The sequence below is a fragment of the Conger conger genome, chromosome 11 (genome assembly GCF_963514075.1).
Source record: "Conger conger chromosome 11, fConCon1.1, whole genome shotgun sequence".
NCBI classification, from domain to species: domain Eukaryota; kingdom Metazoa; phylum Chordata; class Actinopteri; order Anguilliformes; family Congridae; genus Conger; species Conger conger.
Window position 1 is genome coordinate 19,397,494 of NC_083770.1, and position 22,292 is coordinate 19,419,785.

The 22,292-nt window shown below is 49.6% G+C and overlaps 1 protein-coding gene across 10 annotated transcripts in view; it reads right to left on the reverse strand.

Moving 5' to 3' along the window:
- Window positions 1-1,743: 1,743 nt before the first annotated feature.
- The window catches only part of LOC133140343 (multiple C2 and transmembrane domain-containing protein 1-like), a 171,698-nt gene continuing 151,149 nt past the window's right edge, over window positions 1,744-22,292 (reverse strand). For 6 of the 10 annotated variants that reach the window (XM_061260221.1, XM_061260220.1, XM_061260219.1 and 3 more), the window contains 5 exons: window positions 21,909-22,004; window positions 10,427-10,536; window positions 9,058-9,167; window positions 8,469-8,566; window positions 1,744-2,928 (listed from right to left, as the gene is read on the reverse strand). In XM_061260221.1, coding sequence (XP_061116205.1) covers window positions 2,857-2,928; window positions 8,469-8,566; window positions 9,058-9,167; window positions 10,427-10,536; window positions 21,909-22,004 — 486 coding nt within the window. In that variant the 3' untranslated portion in view covers window positions 1,744-2,856. Of the gene's footprint in view, window positions 2,929-8,468; window positions 8,567-9,057; window positions 9,168-9,262; window positions 9,292-10,426; window positions 10,537-21,908; window positions 22,005-22,292 lie in introns of those variants that run through there. The other 4 variants (XM_061260227.1, XM_061260223.1, XM_061260222.1 and 1 more) reach the window with 2 other exon arrangements.

Consider the following 22,292-nt stretch of genomic DNA (forward strand, 5'->3'; position numbering starts at 1 on the left):
TTGTCTTGTCGGGATCATTTGGGGGAGGGGGAGGAGCGCTCTTCAAAGAGATGTACTTTCCCGTGTGTTTGCTCTTGTAACGCAAGAGCCCAACAGCCGCCATTTTCCATTTTTCTTTCCGTCTGGGAAAAACGGAGGAGGCCGGGATGGTCCTGGCATGCTGGGAGCGCTGTGATCTTTCCACAGACGCTCCCGGGAAAACCCCGGAGAGACCGCACACTGTGGCCTGACCTCGCTCACGGGCAGATGAAAGGGAAGAGCAGCGGAAGAACAAACGGAGAGAGGGAGGAGAGAGTGAGGAGAGAGACAGAGAGAGAGTGAGGAGAGAGAGAGAGGGATGGAAAAAGCATGGCCCAGAATCCCGTGCTCCCGGGTCCTCTGGAACAACAGAGCCCTCCCTCTGCCCACCGCAGAGCGCCAGAGCATCATCTCGCAGTCCGTCAGTCTGTCTGTCCTTCTGTCCGTCTCTGTCCCCTTGCCAAACCCCCCCATGACTTCATGACGAGGTTCACCGAGGTCCGGCTTTCTGGGAGGCCGCCATTTTAACAGGGCAGTGAAGATGGTGTCAGAGCATGCTCACACACACTGGAGCACTCAGCCCTAACACCCTCACAAAGAGATCAAAGTTGGGTTTCAGGGCCGTGAGGTGGGGCGGTGGGGGGGGGGGTACTCTAATGCAGCGCACCAGGGGAACAAGCAGCTTTTCAAACCAGATTACTGTGCTGCCTGCCCCAGCCCCAGTCTCTCTCTCCCAAATTCGAATGCTTTATTGGCATGACAAATAGATATTGCCAAAGCATAGTGATAACACAACAACACACTCTCTGTTTATTCTTGTTTCTCTCTCTTCCTCCCTCTTCCTCCCTCTCCCTCCCCATGACATCTCTATCAGGCTCGGCCGGTGTGGCTGTGTGTGAGCCTGCCTTCTGCACCCAGCACTGCTACAATCCAGGAGCGCGGGTCAGCGGAGGAAGATTAGCCGACGCTGACTGCTATCGAGTAACTGAAAAAGCAGATGTCATTGCTACCAAGTACCCTAGCCATAACATTTCCTTTTCATCTGAAATGAATAAAGACGTTGTACAAGAACACGACACATTAAAAACATTTTCTTTTTCTTTTTTTTGGTGGGGGATGACCAAAGGTCGTCATGCAAAGTGGTCTGGAAAAGCCAGTGGAAAGTTGGGCTTCCGGAATGTTCCATTGGTAGCTCGTCAAAAGAGGAGCCGGGCTATTTCGGAGAAGCAGCTGAAAGAAATCAAACGCGGCAGAAAGAGAAGGTTTCCTGTGTGAACGGACAGCCAGCGTAGCATGGCTATCGCCCCCTGCCGGTCCGTTCTGGAGCAGCGGGGCGTGGCTATCGCCCCCTGCCGGTCCGTTCTGGAGCAGCGGGGCGTGGCTATCGCCCCCTTCCTGTCCGTTCTGGAGCAGCGGGGCGTGGCTATCGCCCCCTTCCTGCCTGTTCTGGAGCAGCGGGGTGTGGCTATCGCCCCCCTCCTGTCCGTTCTGGAGCAGCGGGGCGTGGCTATCGCCCCCCTTCCTGTCCGTTCTGGAGCAGCGGGGCGTGGCTATCGCCCCCCTCCTGTCCGTTCTGGAGCACCGGGGCGTGGCTATCGCCCCCCTTCCTGTCCGTTCTGGAGCAGCGGGGCGTGGCTATCGCCCCCTGCCGGTCCGTTCTGGAGCAGCGGGGCGTGGCTATCGCCCCCTGCCGGTCCGTTCTGGAGCAGCGGGGCGTGGCTATCGCCCCCTGCCGGTCCGTTCTGGAGCAGCGGGGCGTGGCTATCGCCCCCTGCCGGTCCGTTCTGGAGCAGCGGGGCGTGGCTATCGCCCCCTGCCGGTCCGTTCTGGAGCAGCGGGGCGTGGCTTGGGCGTCACAACGATGACCAGCGCTGCTTTCTCAACTCCAGCTGAACCGGCGGCTCATTTGTAAAACCCAGGCCTGCTCGCGTAACAGAAGTGTTTGTGTGTGGGTTTAAACTGTTATTAAAAGTTAAAATTCTAAAACACAGCCCTTATGTATACTTTAAAATATATATATTCCTGTTATCATTTACTTAAGAAAAACTAGTTTCATCTCCTGCGTGAGGAATCCTGAAGAACAATGGCAGACCAGAGGGTATGGCTGTCACTGTCGGGAGGGGAAGAAAGCACCGTTTCCCCCTGCCTCCCCGTCGCTGTGGGTAGTACAACGCCATAGGCCTCAGCTACATTCCCTTTCATTCCTTCTCTAACTTTCTAATGAACGTTTACCGCGCTCACGCAGCGAGCAGACCCAGCTGAGATTCACTCCCGCTGAAGACGCGGAGACCAGGGCCCTCTGTGCAGCCACACTAGCTCTACAGACGTGTTGGGACGGGGGAAACTGGCATTTGACCGCTGACTTTGTTTTGGGAGCAGATTGTCGCCATGGTACGTCTGTCTTTCGGCTGAACCCGGCGTTGGACACGGTGGTGCGTTTTGTTCTGAAGGATCACAGTGAGGGAGGGGGGAGGATGGGGGGTTGGGGGTCGAAGTCGCGATTTTACATCGGCATAAAACCGCGACCTGAAAAATCGCTCGTTCGTTTCTGAAAGGGGTCAAGTACCAATTCTCCGTCTCGCCCGCCCACGCGCCCGCCATCACGAGTAAACAAACAAACGGCGTAAATAATGGCAATTAAAAGTTTTTCCTGCTCTTCTTTTACAATGATAATTACACTTTGAGCCTGTACAGAATTTACAGAAGAAGAACGAAGAGAAAAGAGGATGAAAGGATAAAACGCTTGGGGCGAGAGGTGGATGAGAGGATGGAGGGAGGGGTGTAAAGCTGGTCCGGACCCACTCTTCCCAGAGTTCCCAGGCGGGGGAGAGGCCTGTCCTACCCAGGGTTGTTTTTCTTCCTTTTGTTTGGGCTCTGGCTGGGGTCCGGTTTCAGCTCATGGTACTGCACCTGTTCAAACACACACACAGGGGGGCGGCCCGTCAGGTGACGCAGAGGAGGACGCTGGGACGGCCAGAGAGCCCTCGACCTCTCCCTCCAGCTGGGACGGAGGCGAGGGAGAGGGTCGCACAAACAAAACGGGAACGAGCTTCGGGTGGGGTGGGGCGGGGGGCGAGAGGAAGGCGGGGGGGGGCAGGGTGAAAACCAACCGGAGGAGGAAGTTCTGCTACAGGGAGAAGTAACGCAAACACAACGTCTACCTTATTTCTCAGGTCTGTGCAGCTTAGAAGATCCAAACGGTGTTTTGTACATTGGATCTTTATAACTGCACAGGTGAATAGGTCTTATTAGAAAGACATAATACAAAATACCCAATTTACATTCCACAACAGTGACACGTAGACCACAATACTAGACCCTGTTTCCAAAAAATAAAATAAAAATAAAAGACACCTGTGCAGATGTGTGGGCAAGCCCGTGATGAGCCCAGCGGAGGGGGGGAGCTCTGAGGAGCGCAGCCGATGACAGCAGCTTCTCCGCTGCTGTTGTTCACAGCGCTGCCTAAGCTAAACTGAAACAGACCGGAGCAGCAGCGTTATACCGTCCATCTGGGCGCAGTGACGCTACGCGTGACCGCGGCGGAGTGGAGCTTTACATCCTCCACCTGGAGGCCCGTTAAAGAGCGGAGACACAGCACACCGCAGCGCCTTCTCTCCACCCCATCCCATATCTGCATTTTACATCGAGCCCCCAGGGCCCGGACAGGGTGATTTATACGCCCGTCAGAATGCTGCCTCTCTGAGACCCCCGGACCACGATGGACACGTAAGACTGAATGAACAACAGAGGAGAAAAATAAACTTCATTAAAAGAGGAGTGGCTGGGTGTCTCGGTGGCGCAGCCTGTAGAGCACTGACCGCATGCTCATTGTGAGCCGCGACGTCGGCGGTTCGAGTCCGACATTTGTCGCATGTCTTCCCCTCTCTCTCGCTCCCATTCTTCCTGTCTATAATATATACTGTCCAATAAAGCTGAAAAAGGCCTAAAAAAGTGGCTGAACTCTCATTCGGTCTAATTCTACAATTTGGTCACCTGACCAGGAATGACATACAGTAAGCAGCCATGGCCAGTCACCGTCATCTCAATACCCAGCATTCCCCCGCGGGATAATATACAGAGTATCAACAGACCTTTTCTAACTTTTCAGTGCTCAGTTGTTCTTGCCGTGTGCAATTGCCCAACCAAGAGGACCAGAAGGTGCTGTTTTTTACATCATAGGCTCCAATACACCAGACACACTCAGTAAAGTTTAGAAAAGCATTTGAATCCAAAACAATTAGGCCTTTGACCAGGTCAGATTGATAGTAATGATAATAGTAAATGTTCTGGGGTCAGACTCAACATTCAGCACAATATTCCTGTTCACGGCTCCCTCCGGAGGAACACTTATTTGAGTGACAGTTTAATGGGGCAAATAAATATCACATTTCCAGACTCGTCTGAGAAAAGATCAAATCGTTCACACCACATGCAGATAGTAGGATAGAACTAAACAGCCAAGGACAATGCCCTCCACTTTATCTTATCTGGATCTCACTCCATTGGTCGGGTCTAGAATTTAAAATTCAGACTTATATTAAAATTGGAATTCTCTGTTAAAACACTATAAGTTTATATGTCACACTCAAGTTCATATGTCACAGAGGCCAGATTGAAATCTATGTGATAAATGCTAACAGTAAGGATGCAAAGAGAAAAAACACCCTAATCAAAAGGGTTATGGGCCTTTTAAAATTACATTTAAAAACATACAATCATCTACCTTTTACAGGTGAAGGCACAGTGAAGCAGGCATTCGCCCCTGGTTTTTCAATGCGAGGGACTAGCTGTTCTGAGGAGGGTAACGGCGGAAAGCTCGCTAAAATAACAAGTAAACGAATAGAGGAAAAGAGGGAAGGGTAGCAACGAGAAGCGGAAAACGGGAGACTGCGGTGTGATAGCAATTTGGAGGGAGCGGATGGGGCGAAGACGCTTCGCCGGAGAGCGGGTAGAAGAGCCTGCTCCACCTCCGTTTCCCCGTGTTGACAGTCGAGCTACAAAAACAGCCTTTGAAGCCGTCGTTCTGCTGGGGCGCCGCCAACAAGAGCGTTTCGTTTAGCGGTGTCAGCCGCTGTCCCGGGACTCCATGTGCGGAGGCACGAGCTGTCTTCCCCCCGTTCGGGGGGGGAGAGCGGGGGCAGGGGGGGGGGGGGGGGTTGGTTAAAAGTAGCAATAGCAGCGAGACTAGGCAAATATAAATAAGTAAATGAAAGGCGAACATTTCTAATGATACTATGCTATTCTGTTTATAGGGAGGAGGGCTGCTTCATCTCCTGTGACGCCTAGCCTAGCATTAGGGCTATTAGACAGAGGAGAGAGAGAGAGAGACAGAGAGGGTTTTACAGACGGGAGGAATCGCTTTCACATCTACTGCTAAGAGAGGGAAAAGCACGTCAAGGTGAAAACGGGGAGACGGAAAACAAAACTGAAAAGTTTTTCCGGAGAGTTCTCCGAGCAGCGAGATACGGACTAATTGCTTGTTTTACACATTTGTGCCGATAATAGAAGCTCCAACATCGAAACGGAGCCTGCGGTATATTTTTTTATCTCCCGCCCTTTTTGGAACGCCGGGTGTCGAGCCCGCCCGGGGAACACGCCCGCAAAGTGACCTTTGACCTCTCTGCCCTCGCTGTCCTGTACCTGTACGTCAATCCGTAACAACCCCGCACAACCGGGGACAATGCGCAAGTCGTAAAAACCCATTCTTTTCCACGGGCGCGCTTGGTTTTTCATAAAAAAATATGAGCACAACAGCAAACTGCAATAACAATCTCTTGAATTGCCGTGTAACTGTTTGAAATATGCGCCTTAAACCGCCATAAAGGAGCCCGAGGCATGCAAATTGCCAGTCGCTCGCTTGCGCATTCTCCCGCTCAAACGGCTAACGGCGCCATAAAGCAGGCTTGTTGACAGAAATTTCCGGAATGGCAGGTTGGAAATACTTAAGTTGATTATAGATGCTGGCCTCTTTATGTTAAGTTGTCGACCATAAAGGAATCACTTTGACTAAAGAAAGCGGGTTACTCTATTGTAAGCTAAAGCGCTTTACTTTATAAGATGCATTTTAAAGGCAATTGCTAACAATCTGTGTGATGTCTATAATACCCGTAACTGGATAAAATGTAATAACGGTAAAAACATTGCTTTTCTCTGGAGGGCATGTTTTTCGATGTGCGGGTTCTTTTCAATCAAGGGCTGAGCTCTACTGCAGCAGCGCAGTGTAGCGCTGTCGTTTACAAACCCCCGCGATGCTGAGGCCTGACCTGGAGAGGGGGGGCCAACAGGGGCCCACAGGTCACTGCTCACAGCCAGCCTGCACCTGTCAATCATCAGGCCCCGCCCAGCTTTTAACCTCATTCACCCCAGACCACAACCACACTGCTCAATTACTATAAATTCACAAACACATACACTAAACACATTAGTTTAGCCCAGTCCCCAAAGCACTATGTTACGCTACCACTGCTCACACACACACACACACCTACTAAACAACTTTCTCCTCTAGTGTACTCATGGTGTATATTCAGGAGCACATCACATACGCGCACTGAACAGTAGGCAGTATGTTGAACAGACAGTACATGTTTTGAGGACACAGTAGTTAGGAGCCTGTTTTGGACACTGTTGCCGATGTTAGCAGGAGGTAAGAACAGTTGTCTGGCTGTCGGGTTTATCCCCTGCCCTGCCCGCCCTGTGGTGAAGTATCTCTGAACAAGAGATAACCACCAATCTCTCCCAATGAGCTGATTGGTGCTTTTCACCCTGCTGTGTGAGCGAATGGGTGAATGAGAAGCACTTTGGATAAAACATTTATTTGGATATAAATGCTGTCCATTTACCATTTGTTGATGGAGGGGGGAATCTCAGGGATGCCCTGCCCCACCCCTGGACCCCGATTAGCCGGCAGCGACTGGACCCCTCCCCCCTCGTTAAGGGCTCATAAAACCCCCTACCTGCCGGTCCGGCCGGATCCAGGTGCGAGAGGCAGGGCCCCTCCCCCTCGTGTCGCTGGGAGCGGGCGACCTGTCGCCGTAGAAACAGGCGTGTAAAAAAACCCAGCGGGAGCTGCAGAAGCCACAGGATTATGGTCCTGTAAAGATCAAAGTGTTGCCGGGCAACGGCTGATCAAAGGCGAGCGTGAGCCTCGCTGGTGTGGCAGGGCATCTCTGCCGAATTAAAACCCCGTGTCGCTCGGCAACAGAGGGGGCACGGGGGGCTTAATCGGCCAGGACTATTTATTACTGCAAACTGGGCTTAAACCAAAGCCCCATTCCGTACTGAAATCTGCAGCGGTGAACAGGCTGGTCCTGCGGTTAACCTTTCAAGTGCCACGGACACAAACCTTACATAAACCATAGGCTGCTGAGGTCGTTTACTGTTTATGTTCAATCATAATCATTCCGCCTTGAGCGTCGACTTCTACTGCACGGACGATAAACACATTAAAAGCCGGCTGTAGTTTAAGACGCAGTAAAACTCTTCTGTTACACTCCGCGGACATGTACAGTATATTTGTAAGCTAAAAAAAACAACACGGCTTTATTGAAAAACTTTGACAGGTACCGATAAATCGGCGCTCATACAAAAGCACACAGTTAAAACGGGGGCTTGTAAATGTACTTAAAGACTAAAGACCCAAACTACCTAAAGAGAAATACAGGCAGTTCACGTAACAGCTGCAGAACAGGCCAGGACTCTGTGCACACACCGCACTAACTACGGCACACCCCAATTAACACTTTCTGCCCATTCTTAATGCTTCAGTCATACAATTAGCATCTGTGACTCGCCTCTGTTTACAATTCAATTTGCAATTCAGCAGAAGGCTGGTCGGGAAAAGCAAATAACACGGGGGGGGGAAATGTTTCATTAAATCGCAGCCTTTACATTACGGAAAATGCCCAAGGGAAAATAAAAGATAATGGTGATGATCAAGGAAATTGAAGAAAAGTATTAGAGCAAAATGCACGAGGAATGATTAATTTGCTTATTCGTATTAATTTCCGCTTTATGTCGGTTTATTTGTAGAGGAAAAATAAATACAATTAAATATTGGCGCGTTCGTAATTAACAAGTGCCTGATGTGTAGCTAAAGCTAATTTCCAACGGGCGATGAGTATGAAAACGAAACAGAAGAAATATCTAACGGAGCTAACTAACGTGCGTGTGGGCTCACTGTACAAAAGGTAATTGTTCCGTCGTAAAGAGCTTCTTCTGCCACACAGGCGAGGTGTGTGGGTGAGTGTGCCTGTCACGGGCCGTTACTGCCGCCACTAACGTGTAAAATGGCGGAGGTGTGGATTGCGACTGTAATAGTACCCCACAGGACCCATCTTGGGCACATTGCGTTTCGGGCGGCGGTGTGTTCAGGGGATGGGGAGAGAGAGCGAGAGCTGCTGGTGGGAGTGCGTTAAGAGCGAAGGGGGGGGGAGAGCGAGAGTGCCTACCATTTGGACATCTGAGGGGACCCTGGAGAGGAAGTCGAGCAGCTCGTTGTTATCGATCGTGTAGGGGTCGCGCAGCTTCTTGGTGAATTTATTCACACCTGCGGGGGGGGGGTACAGCTGTTCACATGGGGATCACAGGGCTCTGCCACCATCAAAGGCCTTGCTCAAAACACCCATGTAGTCATGTCTCTGTCCTGCAGTACCAATTACCATTTCACTCACACACACACTCAGACAGAAGTATACACACTCACATGCACAGGCCCGCACATACATACACACACACACACACGCACACACACACACACACAAACACACACACACTCATACACACAGCTGTGTGGTGGCTATCACTCCAGTACTGTTGTACTGCTTTGTTTTAGTTCATGAGCTCTATAACGACTGCAATATCCATCTATCTATCCACCTATCAATCCATCCCTCCATGTATCTTACTGTAACTATCTACAGCACATTTACAGTACGGTATATCTATCTAGAGACAGTGAGACAGGGAGGGACAGAGTGGCAGATACAGTAGATACAGATACAGGGAGACAGAGACAGAGTAATTCTCCTCCAGACTCACCCCAGGCCAGCACGATGTATCTGAGGGGGATGAAGTAGATGACCACGGTAGCCACACACAGAGCCACGATGGCCAGCCAGCTCAGGAAAGGCACAGTCCAATTAAAAGTGCTGTAGAGAGACGGACAGGGCAAGGGGGAGGGATCAGGAAAGGCACGGTCCAATTAAAAGTGCTGTAGAGAGACGGACAGGAGAAGGGGGAGGGATCAGGAAAGGCACGGTCCAATTAAAAGTGCTGTAGAGAGACGGACAGGGGACAGCGGTGTTGGGGGGAGGGGGTCGTCTCTAGGTCCCGGGCCCCCCAGGCATCTGACCCCCTGCTATCCTAGCAGGCGACCGTGCCGGGGTACGGGACATGCTTGGCATATTGGGACCGTGTCCGAACATGCATGATCGGGGCACGTCTGTGCAGAGCGGGAGTCCTCCCGCACCACGGGACTCCGCTCACTGGCTGCCCTTCAGCCACCCCACAATCCTCCTGGAGCAGCTCCCTCCTCAGAGAGGCCCGCGGCGGCCATCTTAAAATAAACCCCTGCCTTCAAGGTCAGTCCCAGGGCTGCTACAGTGTACCAGTACGTAATACATAATTCTACTCTTTCTACGCTTTACTGAGCTTTTCCGGTCTAAAGTGCCAACCCAGCCTTCTGGCCCTCTTGTTTGGCTCAATTGCACCAGGCAAGACTAATCAAGCTCAGAAAAGTATATGAATCCAAAATAATTTTGTATTTGACCCAGTTCTGGTTTACCAGGATTACCAAGGAGAAAGTGTAACACACTTATTAATAACAATCTGCGTAGATCAAACGGCGGGCTACAGCTGAAAAGCAATTTTGACATGTTCCTATTTTTAATGTAATCGTCTCAGAATCTCTGACAGACATGACCTGCAGTAGATGAACTTGAAATTCCAGGAGCTATAATAACGTATGCACGTAATTGCAGATGATTTCCAGTGCTTTATAAGCCTTTATAAGTTCATCTTCAGGTCTGATTCAGGAGCAGGCTGAATGTCAAGGTTGCAACGTCAAGTCATTTATATTTGGTTGAAAAGTAAAAGATTAGGACATGGCAAGGTTATATCCAGGTAAAACCTGAGCTATATCAGGGTTAACCTTGTTCATTCATGTCAAAACGTCTCTCGACCCACATTTCCACCCATCTAGATGTGGAAATTCTTTCTTTTGCTCAGTGGGAACTGGCGTGTTGATAAATGTGGTGGTTCGGTGACGTGTGAGACAGTGTGAGAGCAGTGTGATGCGGGCGTGGCTCTTGTGACGTGACGTAGTGCTGTAGGCTGGCAGAGTCACGGCCCTGGGGTGTGGTGACGAGGGCGGGCACGGGCGGGGTCAACGAAAGAGCTCCTGACTCACTTCTTTATCCTCTCTCCATAGGAGGCCACCTCATCCAGCGCGTTCTGTACACTGATGCACACGTCCTGGATGGCGTACAGCTTGTTCATGAAGCCCTTTCTCTCCGAGTCCTGAGACAGAGGGAGGAGAGAGGGAGGGAGGGAGAGAATGGGAAAGATAGAGAAGGGAGAGAAAATAAGAGAAAATATGAGGAAAATATGACCATTTGACCCCACCTACCCCCAAACCAAAAACCAAGGACACTCTTTACACTGTTACACTATCAAGCTGTCACTGGAATGATCTCCACACTCATCATCATTTTCATACAAAACATCACAACCGGTCTGTTTTGAGTTTGGGCAGTTGAAAACAAGACCAGCAGACGAGGCTGCAGTCAGTGGAACACGTACTCACCACAAGAGCAGGACACACAGACAAACAGGAGTGTGTCGAGACCGATGAAATGTTAGTGGACAGGGCACAGAGCGAGACGTGGGGACAGGAACAGCGGCTAACATCAGCTCAACATTAGGTTGGGTTAAACACATTAGGGAAGGGGGGGGGGGAGGGCCTGGTTAGGTTTAGAAGCAGCAGACATTTGAACCCTCTTCGTCATTCCTCCTTATGCCATCTGAGGCCCTCCTGTGTGAACACCACAAACCCATTCAGTCATGAAGATGACGGTACAGCTTCACGTTGGCCATCCGTTGTCTCAACCCGAAGGTGTCAAATGGCCGTTGTTCTTGACGCTCAGGTCTCTCTGAATGAAGTAGTAAGTTTAACGAGTGCAAGGTCCAATCTGTTCACTGTGAATTAAGCCCAAAAAAAAACTCTGACATCTTGTGCTTAATCTGAAGGACTACTTTGCAAACTCTCCAAAAAGTGTTGTGTGTTTGTGACTCCCAAGTCAACCCCATAAACACCATTTTAAAGAAACATGAGGACGAGTAGTAGATTCAGCCTTCAGTTGTTAGGTTCAAGGTGAATGTTACCTCAAGAGGGGAAGAATAGGTACCTGTACCTGGGAGCACAATGTGGTGTTCCCTCCTCACTCGAAAAGCTAAAAGCAAAAGCTTTCTGTTTTTAAACATTCTACACTGCCACGGAACACGGCTTCACCTGATAGTTTCCCAGAATCCTCTGCGAACAGAGTTAGCATGGCAGCACTGAGCTGTGTGCGGCTTCAAAAGTCTAACTCTTACAATGAATCACTTTGAACTTTATCTCTAATCTAACTGCAAAGTTAACAACACGAAAGAAAAATCTCTAATAGGTTATACTTCAGAAACAAATACATCCCTGGTGGGAAGACTGCTGAATGTTTTCTATGAACCCCTGCACAGAGCTCAGTGTGGGATGTCACACTGCAGGAAGGTACCTGCTTTTTAAAGGTGAATAATACCTTTTGGTTTTAAAGAGGAACCTGATACAGATAGACAATCGAAATGAACTCAGATCCGATCCCTCTCCCTGTCTCCTCAGACCTCTGACAAGGCATAACCCCACCACACACACACACACACACACACACACCCTCGCCCCCCCTCCCTCAGCGTACAATCAGATGTTTGAGAAATGAATTCCAGCACGGCCACTGAAGCCACATGCCCTCCCTGACACAGCGCAAGACAAACAGATATAATTAGACATAGTGTCCTAGGGTTATTTTTCCTTGCAAATATTTTACAAGACTCACTGACCCCCCCACCCACCCCATCTGTTTTATATTATTGATTAAAACATGAGGTCTGCGTACATGTGCCGGGCTGTTTTTGAACAGGCTCAGAGAGAAGGTTGGGGGGGTTTGATGGAGGGGCAGAATGAGAAAAGGATTGGGATGTGGTGGGGGAGGGGGGAGGGGTTGAAGAGCAGGGTCAGGGGTCAGCGAAATCTAAACCATTGCCACATGCCCTTCGTACCATGGGTGGACTCCCACTTCCTGTGTTCTGAGGGTTCTGTGTTCTGAAGCATTCTGAGGTGTTCTCAGGTGTTTTGAGGCTTTCTGAAGCGTTCTGAGGGGCTCTGAAGCATTCTGAAGCATTCTGAAGCATTCTGGGGGGCTCTGAAGCATTCTGAAGCATTCTGAGGGTTCTGAAGCATTGTGAGGTGTTCCGAGGGGTTCTGAAGCGTTCTGGGGGGCTCTGAAGCATTCTGAGGTGTTCTGAGGGGTTCTGAGGTGTTCTGAGAAGTTCTGAAGAGAGCGTCATAAGCAGGCAGGAGGCTGCAATAATACGGGCGGAAGGGGAAGCTTATTTTTCTGTCCCCCCCCCCACCCACCCAGTGTCCAGAAGAGTGACCGGCTGCAGGGTCAGCCAAACGACCCCACCCAGGCAGATCACACAGAGGTGTCCCTCTGTTATTCTACAGAACCGGAAATGTACAGAATAGAGCGGGTCTCAAGCCAAGCCCTGAAGAGGCACAGCGTCTACCGAATATCAGCCTTATTACTTCAGTCAGATGCCAGGTTCAGCCTCGGAAATAAGCTTTGCGCACTCTCACATTAATGTAGGGCTCTGTTCCTCCAATCACGGTCCTCAAGGGTCAAGAACTGCTGATTTTCCACCCTCCCTTTACCTGGGAGTCAGGTGTGAGGACAGTCCGGCCAATCAGTCACAGACCTGGGAGTAAAGAGTAAAGAAATCCAGGACCGGATTTGGATATCCTTGATGTCGTGATAGTGAACTGACACTGGGCTAGTGTTGAATCAGAGGGTTTGAATCTGAGCTGGGGCACTGCTGTTTTGCAGTACCCTTGAACAAAGGGCAGCAGAAGTCTTCAGTAAATAACTAGTTGAATAGCGGCATCATTTTTCAAATATGCCTTTGTCACTCTGGACAAAGGCATCTGCAGAGAAAATCTACAATACAATCTATACCAAGATATAATACAGCATTTATTTTATTTCCTGTAGTTCCACGGAGGCCAGAGATGGCAAAGATTAACCAAAACAGGCAGGGATTCAGCACCACAGCTGTGTCTTCCCTTATTCTGCTAGCCTGTTTGATAGGCTACCATTTTACTGAGTGTGCCCTACTGCAAAATAAACAACAGGAATACTGATCAATTCTCATAATGTGGAGGAGAGAGTCTTTTCATGTCGGACACACCATAGTGTTTAGTGGTGTGAAACTTGTTGCCACAGATAGCCGTGTGTGTATGCTGGTTCTCATTCCAACCAATTAACGCTACCTTAACTGATCCCAATTACTAATTCAGAAATATGCATTTAACTGCATTAAAGCACAGAATATAAGCAACAGTTGTTATTTAGACGGCAGAAATAACACAGGCTAGAATAAAACCCAGCATACACATGGCCCTCCGTGGCACCACTGTCTTGGCACGTTTGTCCTTGAACGAACGTTTCGACCACAGCTACTGGGACAGGGTCATTATGAACGTGTCGGTCCTACAGCGCAGTCCGTGTGCCGTTTGATGGCGTACGACAGGGCTTTTGTCGCATGCAGGACTCTTCTGAGAGGAGTCACGGTCACACAATGATGATGTAATTAAACAGCGCAGGCGGGGGGCGGGGCTTAATCCCTACGCCCGGCGCGCTCCCATAATCCCGCTCTCTTTACCGCTAAGGCCGCCGGCCGCCAGGGAGGCAAGTGGAGGCAGATCACCGTGGCCAAACCCCGCCGTGGCCAAACCCCGCCGTCAGACCATTTACACTTCACCATCACCACACCAGGAACTCCGTATTCACCACGGCCACGGGACCCCAGACACATAATGAGCCGTTACTGCGTGTGTGTGTGTGTGTCTATGAGTGTGTGTGTGAATGTCTGTGTGTGTGTCTGTGAGTGTGTGTGTGTGTGTGAGTGACTGTGTGTGTGTGTGTGTGTGTATGTGTGCGTGTGTGTGTGTGCGTGCATGTGTGCGTGTCTGTGTGTGTGTGTGTGTGTGTGTGCGTGCATGTGTGTGTGTGAGTGTGTGTGTGTGTGTGTGTGAGTGTGTGTGTGTGTGTGAGTGTGTGTGTGTGTGTGTATGTGTGTATGTGGGGCGAGGGCTTTGTTTGTGGCCCAGCAGTGGGGCGAGTGTGGGCAGGTTGGGGGATATGAAGGGAAACGGGGGGCAGTTGGAGGTGGGAGGGGGGCACACTTCAATTACACCAAACCTGGGGGCCAGAACAGGCCAGCCCGACCCCCCCTGGGATAATTCTCACCCTGCACCGCGCTCCACTTCTCACGACTAAAACCCGTCTTTGATCTTTCCGCAAGCAAAGGTGACTGGAACAAAAGGACACAAAACTAGGGGGGAAAAAACCGGAGATTAAATCAAATCATAATTTATCCAGCCACAGTGGAGGCCCGCCCGCACTCCTCCTCCATTGACTGATCTGTCTGGAGCATCTTCCTGCGCTCTGGCGATGGTATCTGTGCGACCCTGAGTGGGAGGGGGAAGATGGCGAGATACCGGAGCGTGAGCCGCGTGCAACGCTTCAGGGTCGACGCCGCAAAAGTTTCAGAAGCTAAACAACTCTCCCTCCTGCAGACTTTTAAAAAGGGAAAAAACTTTTTAAAAATTAATCCTTCTATTAATTTTCCACAAGTACATCATTAGAGATTTATCCATAATGAATGGAGGAGAGCGAGTAGGGCTGTCAGCGAGACGACCGCGGTCTCTGAGCTGGAGCACTGGAGAGGTTAATTAAAACTGTGGTTTAATTCCAGCCGGGGTGTCGCACGCACACGCACACACACACATACACACACACACACGCACATACACACACACACACGTACACACACACACACACACACACACAGAAACAGGAGTGTGTGGCGGGGGGGGGGGGGGGCAAATTCCCTGACTGCCCTCACACCCTGAAGCCCCACCAACCCCACCTCCCAAACCCCTCACCCCCTCCCGTCTCCCAAAAACACAGAGCTGAACAAAGCCGCACCAGTACACACAGATGCCAGGAATTTACAGTACTTTCAATAAATACATGAAAGAAAACTTTAAATGATGGTAAAATGATGACTCCGTTTCCAGTAACTGTGGAAGGAGTCACAGTTCCTGGCACAGAAGTGACACAAGGAGCTTGGTGAGTAATTGCGTTTCAGAGAAGCGGAGGGGACAGAGGCTATAACATGATTTCCCTGACAAAAGGTCATTGTTGATGGATTAAATAAAGTCAACATCCATTTCAGCCATTCCACATTCTTCTACATTACCCTCACTGTCCGCGCGAAGTTCTTTAAAACGTTGCTGCGATCGCCAAGCTCAAAGTTTTGATGCATCACTTGTTGGTTTCTTCATTAGCTGTGTAGAGGTGCATCAGTGGTCTTATAGGCTATCGCCAGAGACCTGTCTCAGGTACACTGAACTACAGAAGGCTACTCTGGTCAGTGAATCAAAAAAGTGGTTCATAGGGCACTAAGAACCCATAAAGCCACTTAGCGGACTGACTGTAGGTAAATTCAGTGGTAAAGCAGTAAATTCCCCCAGCGGTATGTGCTACTCAGGGGAGGGCTATTTATGTTACACAGGGTGGTGCTGAAACAGCAGCTACCTGTTGATGCCAGGAAAAAGTAGGCTGTCATCCCAACAGATGGGCCATAGCACACATCACAATCAAGGAAAAATGATAACTTACGCAGGCATTTGCTCGAAAATAAAAGCAGAATGAACAAGTACAATCTTGTATGTTTTCTGAAAGGGAAAAACAACATCTTTTGTTCAAATTAAATGTAGAATTTCAGGACCATGGGGCAGATGCCCAGTCATTATGACATCATCAATGTGCGCCACAACTGGATACCTCTGCAGCCCAAGGGGCCAATCAAACAAGCTTCAGACACTATCTTCCCAGGCTGTGTACAAAGGAAAACCCATTACCAGGGAACCTGGAACACTTCTAACTCTAAAAAGGTAGTTTAGTCCAATTCAACAGCAGCGTCTGCAACAAAACAAAGCAACAGTGCACTCAAAGGTGCCACACAGTTTTGTACACAGAATAAATCAGATTCAGCACAGCCAAGTACATGAAAGCCACCGCTATGATAAAGAAAAAAAAAAAGCTCCCCATTTTAGGAGACGGGGGAAACTTTCTGACGTCAATTAACTCCAGCTTTTTACGGTCGGCTCCGTACCGTTGGCTGCTGATTGGAATGGGGGGGGCGGGGGGGGTTGGTTTGATGAGTGATGCACTGTCAGCCCGATGCTCAACAGCTCTTTTGTTTGTGCACGTGTGTTTAACAGCTTAGAGCAGCTCCGCGCTACAAGAGCCGGGAGCCGCAGAGAGACGCTACACCAACGCGCTAAGGATCCGCAAATCTACACCAAACGTTTCAGATTTACAGTAGTCCTTCTAAAGCCTGGTGGCTTCAACTGCAGCCTGCGTGACAATTCAGTTTAATCAATATTTAAAATAAACATTCACACCCCTCCATTGTCCTGCCACCATGAGTCATAAGCAGATTTGAAAAAAATTAAGGACAAAAATTATTTCAAACTTTTTTAATTGTCCTTCGTAAAACATTCACACAGCTCCATGAATGTGACATTGCTACTGTGTAAGACACATCATAAATGCGATGTTTTATAAAGCAGCGGTGACTGTTTTGAGTTTTACGTGTACTGACACAGTAACGTGCTCCACGCCGCTTAATTTCTCCGTTCGCGAAATTCGCTTAAAACATTTGGAACCGTTTACCGCTGTGCTTAAGTTGCACCTGTCGTTTTTTGAGCCGCGCACAAAAACTGAAGTGCCACATAAAATCCCGTACATAAAATGGATGCTATTGCAAGGGCCCCAGTGGGCCTCTGAAATGGTCATTCTTTATTTTGTAACTTCAGACATCCTGTCCGACTGGACCGTCCAACACATAAAAATACCGTGCTGGAAAGAGTTTTAGGGTGGAAAAAATAGCGATTTATTCATTTTAAATTGGATGTTTATCTGAGGTATACGGCTTTCTCAAAAGTATATCAAAATGACAGCCAATTACTTTAATGGGCACGGATGCTTTCAAAATGTGTGCACTACAATTAAAATTAGACGATACTTCATTAATACTAAGCAAATTTTAGTAAAATGCTAAACTTTTTTTGCCAAAGCTCCTTGCTGAGCAGTTCCAGGGAGGTATCACGTTACAGCCCGCCCGGTCCTGTTCCTGACTCTGAGACAAGAAACTCCGAAAAAATAATTCTACTTTGTGTCGTTTTGTTTAACTTTTTAAAAAGTGTGTTTTGTAAGTACTGGAGCGGGAGCGAGTTAGTTTGCAAACTTCAGAAAAAGGGAAACTAGGGCAACAATTACATACGGTACTCAGCGGCTGCCTGTAGGAACATTACATTAGTGAGACAGATCCTAAAACGGAGGTACGCGCGAGAGGTGTGAACATTAACATCCAGACACGGCAAACATCGTTTTTCGAAACTCCCCTGACGATACGGCGGAGAGCAGAGGTGTTTCTCGTTAGCGACGATCCCGATTTTGACGCGCGCCGCCTGGCGCTCCTGCAGGACGCGAGGTTCAGACGCCCTCCTCAGCCCGTCACCCGGCGCCCGCGCTCTCTCCCGCTCCCCTCACGAATAATTGAGTTCTCTTTGGCAGCTCGGCGGCGGCGCCGACAAACACGGGAAAGTGGAACACGGATACCAAACGAGACAGATCCTACAAACGGCTCTTCCGCGGGATGAGACGCTGTCGCGGGCGGGGGAGAGATCGGGGGAGGAGAACGTGAGCGGAATCACCCGCGTGCAACCAAGACGCGGAACGCGGCGGCGCGGAGACGGAGGAGTCAAAAAACAAAACAAACGGAAGGAACCCGAAAAACGAATCCCCAAAAAACCGGGGTCACTTGGCTTTAAAACAGAAAAAAAAGAGGGATAACTTTTCGTCTGCTGTGACGGGTTCATAACCGTCTCAACGGAAAGTGTCCCAGACAATCGTATGGACTAAACAAACAAACCCCAGGAATAGAACCTCTCCTGGTTTAATCCCTCAGGGGCTGTAGGCCGAAATCTGGACATATTTCTGTGCTGTGAACCGCAGTCTTAAAGTTCGTACATTTCCCTTCCCACATTAAGCCACGGGATCAGAGGCCCGGATCTCTGTGGAGGAGCGTTCTCCATTAGGAAACAATAACAGCCACAGATACAGACGGCTACAGCGTTATACAGACTGCTACAGCGTTATACAGACGGCTACAGCGTTATACTACAGACGGCTACAGCGTTATACAGACTGCTACAGCGTTGTACTACAGACAGCTGCAGCGTTATACTACAGACAGCTGCAGCGTTATACTACAGACGGCTACAGCGTTATACTACAGACGGCTGCAGCGTTATACTACAGACGGCTGCAGCGTTATACTACAGACGGCTGCAGCGTTATACTACAGACGGCTACAGCGTTATACTACAGACGGCTGCAGCGTTATACTACAGACGGCTGCAGAGTTATACTACAGACAGCTGCAGCATTATACAGACGGCTACAGCGTTATACTACAGACAGCTGCAGCATTATAGATGGCTACAGCGTTATACTACAGACAGCTGCAGCATTATACAGACGGCTACAGCGTTATACTACAGACAGCTGCAGCATTATACAGACGGCTGCAGCGTTATACTACAGACAGCTGCAGCATTATACTACAGACGGCTACAGCGTTATACAGACAGCTGCAGTGTAATACTACAGACAGCTGCACCATTATACTACAGACGGCTGCAGCGTTATACAGACGGCTGCAGTGTAATTCTACAGACAGCTGCAGCGTTAAACTACAGACGGCTGCAGCGTTATACTACAGACGGCTGCAGTGTTATACAGACGGCTACAGCGTTATACTACAGACAGCTGCAGTGTTATACTACAGACAGCTGCAGTGTTATACAGACGGCTACAGCGTTATACTACAGACAGCTGCAGCGTTATACTACAGACGGCTGCAGTGTTATACTACAGACAGCTGCAGCGTTATACAGACGGCTACAGCGTTATACTACAGACAGCTGCAGCGTTATACAGACGGCTACAGCGTTATACTACAGACAGCTGCAGCGTTATACAGACGGCTACAGCGTTATACTACAGACAGCTGCAGTGTTATACAGACGGCTACAGTGTTGCCCTGCGCGCCTGGCTCCTCGCCAGAGTTACATGAAGGCAGCAGATGTTTCGTTTTGAAGCCGGGTTTTTAATAAATTATTTATTTCACAAGTAATCCTTGAGCGAATATGGGGAATACATCTCTCTCACGTTTTTCTTCCGCTTCCCTCCTGTCTTTTCACACGCACGTAAATATCTGTTTAACTCCGAGCCGCCATTCTCCCCACGTCCTCCCCCTCGTCAAGCTGTTTACCGCCACACAAAAGGCCCCGGAGTTTTGGGAGCTCGTGGAAGCGCTCCGACTCCAGCGGAGGGGGACCGGGGGCGCTGACGCCGGGAATGTCAGACTCCAACGCCCCAGAGCTGGAGCTTCTGCAGGACAACGCTGCTCCACCACTGATGCGCGGTTAAAAAGTACCACATACATTTTATTATTATTATTATTACTCATCTAGTTTCTGTCTAGGACTGTCCCAATATCAATCTGCTCTGTGCTTTTTTAATCAGTATTTTTCTCTTTGTTGTGTCTTTTGTTTCATCATAGTTTGTTTGCTTAAATCATTTTTTTGTTTTGTTATACCCTTCCCTCATTTTTGTAAATTGTGACTCTCAATAAAAATACAGTTGACCTCCCAAGAGGGGGGGTGGTGGGGCGGTAATGAATAAAGAAATGTGCCGTAAACACCTCTGCGGTGACAGGGGGGTGAGGATTATTTTCGGTTTGACCTCTCCTCCCCACAGCTGCTGGGGAAAAAACAACAGCTGGGGCACCCACGTACCCATAACCAGGCCCCCGCCACGCCCCGCCCATTACCCATTACCCCTCAGGTCTCCGCCCCTCCACTCCATCAGCCTGAAGGTCGCAGCCAGCCTCCCTGTGACCTCATCACCACGAGACGCTCCCTGGCTCTCAACCCTCTCTCTCTCCACCGCTCTCTCGCTCTACCTCTCTCTTTCCTCCTCTCTCTCCCTCCCTCTCTCCCCTCTCTCTCTCCACCGCTCTCTCGCTCTACCTCTCTTTCTCCTCCTCTCTGTCTCTCTCCCTCTTTCTCTCTTCTCCTCCCTCTCTCTCTTCTCTCTTTTTCTCCCTCTCTCTCCCTCCCTCTCTCCACCTCTCTCTCACTCTACCTCTCTTTCTCCTCCTCTCTCTCTCCTACCTCTCTCTTATCTCTCTCTTTTTCTCCCCCTCTCTCCCTCCCTCTATCTCTCTTTCTCCCTCTCCTTCCTCTGTCCTCTCCGGGTCGCTCCCCCAGTGTCCAGGCTGATGAATGGAGCCCAATTACTCTCATCCTTCCCTGGCCTGGATTCCTGTCCTCCGCCCCCTCCTCCTCCACCCCCCTCCGCTTCCCGAAAAACAAGGCCGTCCAAAAAAACAAACAAACAAGAAAGCACAACAAACAACATGCTCATACTTATTTGTATCAAGTCATCTACCAAGTTCGCATGTGATCCCAAACGCTGAAGTGACTACAGAGGGGTGTATGTAGATGATAGCGCTGGGTGAAGCCATGTCTAAAAATGTCTGCAGTGTGGGTGTAAAGTCATAATTGGGTCACCTCTTTAACAGAAAAGTCACCAACGATTCTTTAGTTTTTTTTTTGGTTTTGGCTCAGCTGCTCAAAATGACATTGGACGATTTGTGCCAACCTTTGCAACAAGTGTATGTGGCATTCCTTAAATACTAATACTGCAATATAACCGCTGCAAAACAAAATGACCACTGCAAAACCAAATGACCTGAAAATCTTGATTAATTAAAAAACACATCCACTAATTGTTGCATATGTATGATTATGACGCTCTTTAAAAGAGGGATGACACAATTGCTTTCTAATCATCTATATTTCATTTTGTTCTGTACTTTGGAAATGCAGATGTATCAGTCTGCACAGAACGTTCCGGGCCTGCCATCTCTAAACCATTCAGCACAGTGATAAAAGAAAATGGCGACTCTGATGACATCACATCAGACTCCCAGAGAGAGGAGCGGGGGCTTGCTCTGGGGCAGAAGCAGGGCTGTGAAAATGACCCCAGCTGAGTGAGCCGGGGAGCGGAAAAGCCTGCGGCGGGTTAAAAGCGTTACAGCGGGAACACGCTGGCGACATCAGTGCGTTAGGGTTAGGGTTAGGCCACGGGACAGCGGACAAGCCTCTCCTGTTATTCGACGGGTCATTTTCAGAGGAGGAGGGGGGGGAGGTAGGTAACTGACCGTGAGAGAAGTGAGCGGTCCAGTTAGAGAGGGGGCCAGGGGTGTGGGGGGGGGGGGGGTAGGGGTGTTATACAGCCAATCCTCACAACCGGGAGGTGACAGTGGGGGGGGGGGGGCAGAAGAGCGAATGCAACAGACTGGGCCGGACGGACGGACGGACGGACGGACGGACGGACAATGAGCCAGAGACACCGCACCACACCGGCCGAACTTACCACCATCACGTGTATCCACTCAAAGTGCCAGGAGGCCAGCATATCCTGGAGGATACGGCTGGCACCGCCACCTTCGGGGGGAAAAGAACCGGGCACCTTGTGGACCAGAATAAATTGAGATTGTTTCAAAAAAATAAACAAATAAATAAATCGGGTGAGGGAGACAAAAGAGTTTAGACAGGGCTCGTAGCTGAGTGTGTGAGTGTGTGTCTTGGGGGGAAAGGGAGAGAAAGAGTGAATGGGAGAGAGGGAGGGAGAAAGATACTGCATGTGTACTGTGTACTGTATGCTTCACTAAAAGACAGAGACATTGCCCTCCGTTTGTTCTTTCCCCAGCTCTTAGTTCCAGTTTTTTGTCCGTATTAGCCTTAGCCAAACCGGAAA